We start from the raw sequence: 7,586 nt of genomic DNA on the forward strand, positions 1-7,586 counted from the left end.
GCTGAGCTGGCACCAGTGCTTGTCCTTGGAGAGGAGCGGGCCTGGGTGATCATGAAGGCAAGACTCTCCACTGGCCTCCAAATGTGTGGGCCTGACGGGGACATCGGGGACCCCAGGAACCCCAGGGCTGGAGGACTAGATCTGAAAGAGCCTCACACAAAGTAGCACTTGAAGCAACCAGAGGGACATGGGTTTAGGACTCAGGTCTGGGTTTGAATTTCAGTTTGGCTTTGAACAAGTTACTTCTGTGATCAGGGCTGGCTTCATGGACGCATGACTTGTGTGGTCACACAGGGCCCTAACTTTGGTTCACTGCTCTGCTGTTACCCTCTTGAAATTCTTAATACTTTTTAAACAAGGGACCTAGAAATTATGTAGCTGGTCCTGTCTCAGTCTTAGTGTTTCAAAAATGAAACAGGTGCAGAAGTTCTTCACGGAGAAGGGTTGAGCATTTAGTCATATGTGCAGCTCTCATCCCTCGTATACAGTAGGAGTTCAGTGAATATTTGTGCCCTCCCTTGGTGAGGGCTGCCAAGCCATGGAAGAGCAAGTTGGAGTTTGGGAGCAGGAGCCCAAACCAGGAATCGGGGCCTTGTCTTGGGCTTTGGGGCCTGGCTCTGCACAGGGCATGTGGTTGGCGCCTCATGCCCCTCTGCCACACCAGAGTCCACGCAGCCTGGCCAGTCCCCACCACCTCCAGGAAGCCTGGCCCAGCTGACTCACCACCCTTTCTCTCCACCTCTGCCTCCTGGCTGGGCAGGTCGGGGGCTCCACCCAAGGGGTAAAACATACATAATGAGCATTGGCACCACTGCACTTGACGGGCTTTAGGAGGATTAGTCAGGTTGGGTTTGCAAAGTGCTCACACCCTGGGAAGAAAGGCGCCGGGCAGCAGAGAGCAGCTGCCACAGAAAGCACTGAGACTTTGGAGCCAGGGGTTCAGGGAGGCAAGGGATGGCCCTGGGTTAAACATTCATGATCTCAGTGACTCTTACCAGTTCACCAGCAGGGTAGGCATTTGCTATCCCCATTTTATGGGTGAAGAAGCTGAAGCTCAGAGTGGCTAAGGGATCTACCTAAGGCCACACAGCACGTGCCCTGCAGAGCTGGGTTGGCCCTGTGTCTGTTTTGTTCTGAAGCCTGTGTTTGTGCCCATTCTTTCCTGCCCCTCCAAGGGCTGCACAACACGGTCCTGTGGGTTCTCCCTGCACGTCTTTAGGGCTCCTCAGGGCTGAATCAAAGCAAACCCCTGGGGGCAGAGGCTTATTCTTAGATGGAAGGTGGGCAGCCCCGTGTGAGGCCAACAGTGTCTGTGAAGTCCGATCTAAGACTGGTCACAGGGCCAGGGTTCCCTCAACTGGTCACAGACTTGGTGGAAATCAAGTTGTTAGTAAGAGAGAGGCACTAAAAAGTGCCAGGAACCAGTCACCAAGATGGATGCCATGGAGGAGGATGGATAAACCGAGTTCTATTTTGGACATGTTGAGTCAGAGGCAGCGGGAGGCCAGCCAGGAGTTGTCCAGGGACGGTCGGCCAGACCAGTCCGAAGCTCAGGAGGGATGTCTGGGCTGAAGGTCACCTGGCTTAGGTTATTTTTATCAACAGCTTGCATGAAGATGTGAGCCTCCTCAATTATGTAGACAACACAGAGAAAGCAGAACGATCTAATACCTTGGTGGGCTGAGCCAGGACTCAGGATGTCTCCAGCAAGCTGAGCCTCTGGGCTGAGCCCAGCAAGCTGACATTTGCCCAGAGTGATGAGCCCTCCTTGGGGGTTACAGGAGTACCGGGTGGGAAAGGCCTGGCCTGGCCTCAGCTCCTGCAGACAAGACCTGGGCGTCCATGCTGGCCACAAGCTCCACATGAGTTGGCAGAGGAGGGCGGTTTCTGAACGCGCCGGAGGATGTGAGGGTGCATTAGGGCAGTGTGATCACATCGGATCTTGGTGCACTTGGCACAGGCTATGCAGTAATCACGGCCTTGCAGCACAGGGGCAGGGAGATCAGTGTGTGAAGTGTGGACCCCTAGGTCTGGAGCTTTGAGAGTAAACACTAGTCCCTCCCTCCGTCCCTCCTCCCATTCTGGTCATAGCTGGAGTCCATAGTGAAGCCTTCAGGGTGGAAAGGCTGGGAAACCAGGGAGGGGTAGAGAATGCACAGGGCCTTTCCAAGGAAAGGAGACTTCCCAGGAGGGATGTGAGGGGCTTTTTAGGTGGTGGAAGGACTGTCATAGAGACTGTGAGTAGAAATAGGCTTGTCCTTGGTACCTGTGTGGAAGGCAGGACCAGGACCTGTAAGCCTCACACATAGTAGGCACTTCCTGATTAAATGCTAATGGGCCGTTTGACCAGGAGTTGACGTCCTGGGAGGCCCTGACTGTGCTCCCCGCAGGCAGGGACTCCTGGGCTCAATACATGGCAAAGGGTGGGCTCACTGTGACTCCACTGAGCACAGATGAATGAGAAGCTGCCCAGGAGCTGGTGACCAGAGCTGCTCCACAAAGAGGCAGGCACGCCCTTCCTAGAGGTGTGCAGGCTGCGGTGCAGACAGCCCTCTCAGGCTGGCATCCAGGGGACTCCTGCACTGGGGACTGGCCAAGGTGCCTCTAGTCCCTTCACACTCCGCTGTGATTCTGTCACCTCTTGGAACTTCAGAACCATCTGCCTGGCCCCATCACAATCTGAAGGAGCCTCACCGGTGCCATCGGGGTACAGATGAAGAAAGGCCCAGAGAGGGGATGGGACCTGCTTGAGCCCCCATGGCAGGCCAGTGGCAGCACAAGGACAAGAACTCAGCATCTGGGATTTTCTCATTTACCCTGGCCTCCTCCTGCAAGTGGCTCTTGGGTTAAAGTTTCGCTGGTCTGTGGATACTTCAGCTGAGCTCATTGTCCTACTCACATCACATGGCCCTCTGGAGTCCCTGCAGGTGTGGTCTCAGGATAAAACCAAGATTGACCAGATCCCCCAACCTGGCCCATAGGGCCTGGAGGTCCTGAGCCTCCAGCTTGCAGGGATCAGTTACCCCTGGCTTCCCAGGGTGGCAGCCAGTCTAGACAGCATTGGCAGTACACACAGCATACGGATGCCCAGCTGCAAGAAAAGTGTAGCTGGCTGATGAGGATCAGGGCCTGGAGCCAGCCCGGGGCCCTCCCTCCCTCAACCCCAGCATTAGTGCAAAACATACCTCTGACTGCAGGCATTTAAAGATCAAAAGAGGCCAGAAAAGCTTTTAAGAGCCAGGCCCTGCTGTGCTGCCTCCAGCCTCCCAGGGTCAGGGCACACTGGCTTCTGCAGCTCACAGGTGTGCCTGGGAAGGGCTCTCAGAACCCAGGGGGTCTGCTGATGCCATTCCTCAGAGAAGCTCCTGGGGGGGCAGCCCTGGAGCACTTCCAGACTTCCACAGGAGAGAGAGGACAGCCCTCAGCCCTCCCGTGCTGAGGGCTTTCTGGTGCCTGACCCCACCCTGGGCATTGCAGTCTCTGGTCTTCCTGCCACAACTTTGGGGGTGGCCTCTCCCAATCACACCTGACCAAGTTCAGACCTTCCTGTGGCCCCTCACTGCCTTGCTGCCCTTGGAACAAGGCCTAGCTCTTAGGATGGCTTTTGGGGTCTCTGAGCACTTGGCTTTCCTCCCACTCTCAGGCCACTCTGAAAATCTCAACTCTCCTCTCATTCCCTCCCTGCTTCTCTCAGGAGGTGAACCAAGATTCCTTATTTATTTGAAGACAGGGTCTCACTTTGTCACCCAGACTGGAGTGCAGTGGTGTGATCACAGCTCACTGCAGCCTCAGCCAACCCTCCCACCTCAGCCTCCCTAGTAGTTGGGACCACAGGTGTGCAACACCATGCCCAGCTAATGTTTAAAATTTTTTTGTAGAGATGGGGTCTCCCTATGTTGCCCAGGCTGGTCAATATTTAAGACCCTATTCCCATCCCCCTTGACATGGACAGCTTTTCACCTCCCCTTCTGTAATTTGCTCAGTAATTATGTACTGAGTACCTACTGTATGCAGGAACAGTGCAGGTGGTGGAGATCCCCAGCACCCCACCTCCCCAGGTCTGTTCCTGTACTGCAGGGAAGGCTGGAGCCGTCAGGTGGATCGAGCCCCGGGGGGCTGTCTGGATGGCAAATCAGCCCTGTGGCTGGCCGTGTATTCCTGCAGATGGGATTTCAAGGCTTCTCTACCGAGGGCAGTGTTTCCGGTGCCCTTGAGAAGTTCAGGCAATGAAGGCTCAGGCCATCCAGACAAGGAAAAGCCCTGAGAAGTTATTTCCACACCCCTTATCTCAGAGATGGGGAAATGGGACAGAGGGGAAGGGGTCTGTCCAGGTCAGTACTAAGGCAGGTGCTTCATCAGAACCTGGGTCCCCCAGCACCCAGTGCAGTCCAGCCCCTGGGGCAGGTGAGACAGGCAGTCCCCATGGAGAACCAGGAGGCAGCTCCCATCACACACACCAAGGGCTTCTGTGAGACAGAAGCCTTCTGTTATGGCCGTGGGGGTGGGAACAAGAGTGTAAGGGGAAGAGAATGAACTTGATGCACTCACCCTTCTCTGTCCCCACCTCTGTAGAAGCCATGGTGAAGGACGACATGAACAGCTACATCAGTCAGTATTACAATGGGCCCAGCAGTGGTAAGTCTGGGTTGGGGCTGTTCTACATGTGCCAGAACCCCAGCAACCCCTAAACCCGAGGGCAGAGACAACTCGGCCTGGCTCCAGAGCGTGCCCATCACCGGGTGCCTGTGAACCATAATTGCAGGCAGTGCTCAAGGTTAAAATATCAGAGCTTCAGCTTCCAGCAAAGTCCAGCACTGGCGCTGGGGGTGCCCAGGGGCTGAGCCTGCAGGTGCCAGGATAGGGGTGCTCTGTGATCACCCATAAGAACTGCATGTGGAACCCTGAAATGGGAAGGGGGTTAGAATCCAGAACTACAAGTGACCTCAGTGCCCCCCACCTCCACACCTGTCAAGGTGGGCACAGTGGAGGCGGAGGTGCCACAGCACCCCAGAGTGTGAGAAGCAGCAGGCCTCGGGTACATCCCTGCTGGATGTTCTTGCACTTGAAAAAAACCTCAGGGAAGCCCAGTGGTTTTCACTTATGGGAAAGATTGAATTTTAAAATAATGCTGAGGCCTTTGGTGTCTGTTTCTCCATAGCCCCCTTTCCAGTTCAGGGTTCCACATGCAGTTCTTGAGTTTGAATTTCACAGCCCTCAAAACCTTGTATGCTCCATTGTAAGGCTAGAATATTATGTTGGGCCATGTGAATAATGCATTTGAATTTTTGGTTTTCCACAATTTAGCCTCCCTAAGGCCTCATCCCTCTTCTCTCCTCCCTCAAAGCCTCATCCAATATGCTGGTTTCAAAGACCACCGTCTCCAGCCCAGACCTCTCTCCCAGTCCTCCACAACTTTGGGGAGAAACCTCCCCACCCTGCACCCTCTGTAGGTCAGCCCCGTGGTACTCTCACCTAGAGCAAAGAGCTCTGAGCGTCCTGTGACCCTGTGATGCACGCTAAGCAGGCTCTGATCATCCCATTCCGCAGCCCCCACCCCTGCCAGCCCATCTGAAACGGAGTCATTCCTCAGACCATGGAACCCAAGTTCCCTGCCCTGGCACACCATGCTTCCTGAGTTAGGATGGGCTAGGTTAGGCAGCTGTGGCAAATAACCCTGCATCTCGATGGTTTAAATAAAGGCACAAAAGCCCACTGCAGGTTGGCTGGGGGCTCTGCTCCCAGGTCATCACCGTTACTTCAGCACCCAGTTGACAGAACAGTCACCATATATTCTAGAACATTTGCCAGGGTAAAGCACCGGCTCATAAAGCTTCTGCCCAGAAGTGCCAGAGGTCACTTCTCATGGGTGATGGGCCAAAGCATGTCACATGCCTACACTTGAGTTTAACAAGATGGGGAGGCATAATCCCCCTCAAAGCAGGGCAGTGATGTTGGAGAACTGGGAGGGAGTTCTACCAAGGCCTCCCTCCACAAAGGCATGGTGCCCTACAGCCTAGCCACACTCACTGCCCACCGCCCGGCTCACACCTGCCCTCTTCAGGGCCCCCAGGTGTGGCAGAGGTTGAAGTGTGACCGAGATCCCCTCCTTCCTTGCAGACAGCGGTGTCCCAGATGCAGCTGTGTGCATGGTCACCACGGCCGCAATAGACATCCACCAGCCCAACATCTCCTCGGACCTCTTCTCTCTGGACATGCCCCTCAAGCTTGGCGGTAATGGCACCGGCGCCACCTCGGAGAGTGCCTCCCGCAGCTCGGTCACCCGGGCCCAGAGTGACAGCAACCAGACGCTGGGCTCTTCCACAGACTGCAGCACCGCCCGCGAGGAGCCATCCTCTGAACCGGGCCCCTCTCCCCTGCCGCTGCCACCCCAGCAGCAGGTGGAGGAGGCCACAGTTCAGGACCTGCTGTCCTCCCTGTCAGAGGACCCCTGCCCATCCCAGAGGGCCTTGGACCCAGCCCCCCTCTCCCGGCCCAGCCCAGCAGGCTCGGCCCAAACCAGCCCCGAGCTGGAACACAGGGTAAGTCTGTTCAACCAGAAGAACCAGGAGGGCTTCACTGTCTTTCAGATCAGGCCTGTCATCCACTTCCAGCCCACTGTTCCCGTGCTGGAGGACAAGTTCAGATCTTTGGAATCCAAAGAGCAAAAGTTGCACAGGGTCCCTGAGGCCTAGAGCCTGCCATGGGCTGGGTGGGAGGAGGGGAGACAGCCATCTCAAAGCTCTCCTGGGACCCTGGAGGCTGCCAAGGGCCACATGCGGGGCCTAGGAGCCCACCTGGCCTCCCTCAGGGTGCTGCCTGCCTCCAGGGAGGCGACGCCAGGCCAGGAGGCCACAAGCTTCAGACCTCAAAGCCCAGAGCTGGCGCCTCTTCTCACCCTGCTCAGGGGAGGGTGGTGCTCGTGGCTGGGTTTTCTTTTTAACCATTTTTACAAAAACCAGCCTGTGGCCCAGCTTCAGCAGGGTAGAGTGCGGGGGGCCAGCTCAGCCTCTTCCGTTGCCTTCGTTCCTGACGCCCACCCTGGACTCTAGGGAACAGCACTGTGAGCAGGGGCTGTCCAGCCCCACCCCTAAGCCGTCTTTCCCAGGAATCCTGGGTGGAGTCCAACACAATCACACGGAGACCACCATCTGAGCCTATGTCATTTGTCCTCATTTTCTCATTCCAGCATGAGCGTTTCTGCGTCTCTTCAAGACAAATCTAGTTTTCACCTTCACAGGATATAAAGGGATCAATCTAGAGGTGGGTGGGAGGGTCCTAGGGGGCAGGGGGACAATCATTTTCCAACCTTGGCTTTAATAATAAAAACCAGCTGCACTGAGAGTCCCAGTTGGTGGAGGTTTTCCTTTGGTTGCTAACCCAGGTGAAGCGTCCAGAGTGGTTTCCAGCCAGGGTACCACCATCCATCCAGTTAGAGATGCGTATGGCATCCCAGACTTCCTCCTCGTCCCGTGCACAGTCGTGAATCCTGGTCATTCCACCCTCCAAATTGCTTGTCCCTGGCCCCCATCACGGCCTTGCTGAGACCCAGGCCCCTTGCCGGACTGGACTGCAGCCGCCTCCTCTTT

At 56.0% G+C, this 7,586-nt stretch overlaps 1 protein-coding gene across 3 annotated transcripts in view; it reads left to right on the forward strand.

Moving 5' to 3' along the window:
* The window catches only part of TMEM266 (transmembrane protein 266), a 148,926-nt gene extending 141,340 nt beyond the window's left edge, over positions 1 to 7,586 (forward strand). For 2 of the 3 annotated variants that reach the window (XM_008015767.3, XM_038010209.2), the window contains 2 exons: positions 4,573 to 4,635; positions 6,118 to 7,585. In XM_008015767.3, coding sequence (XP_008013958.2) covers positions 4,573 to 4,635; positions 6,118 to 6,692 — 638 coding nt within the window. In that variant the 3' untranslated portion in view covers positions 6,693 to 7,585. Of the gene's footprint in view, positions 1 to 4,572; positions 4,636 to 6,117 lie in introns of all 3 variants that reach the window. The other variant, XM_073012352.1, reaches the window with a different exon arrangement.

The sequence above is a fragment of the Chlorocebus sabaeus genome, chromosome 26 (assembly GCF_047675955.1).
Source record: "Chlorocebus sabaeus isolate Y175 chromosome 26, mChlSab1.0.hap1, whole genome shotgun sequence".
Taxonomy (NCBI): Eukaryota; Metazoa; Chordata; class Mammalia; order Primates; family Cercopithecidae; genus Chlorocebus; species Chlorocebus sabaeus.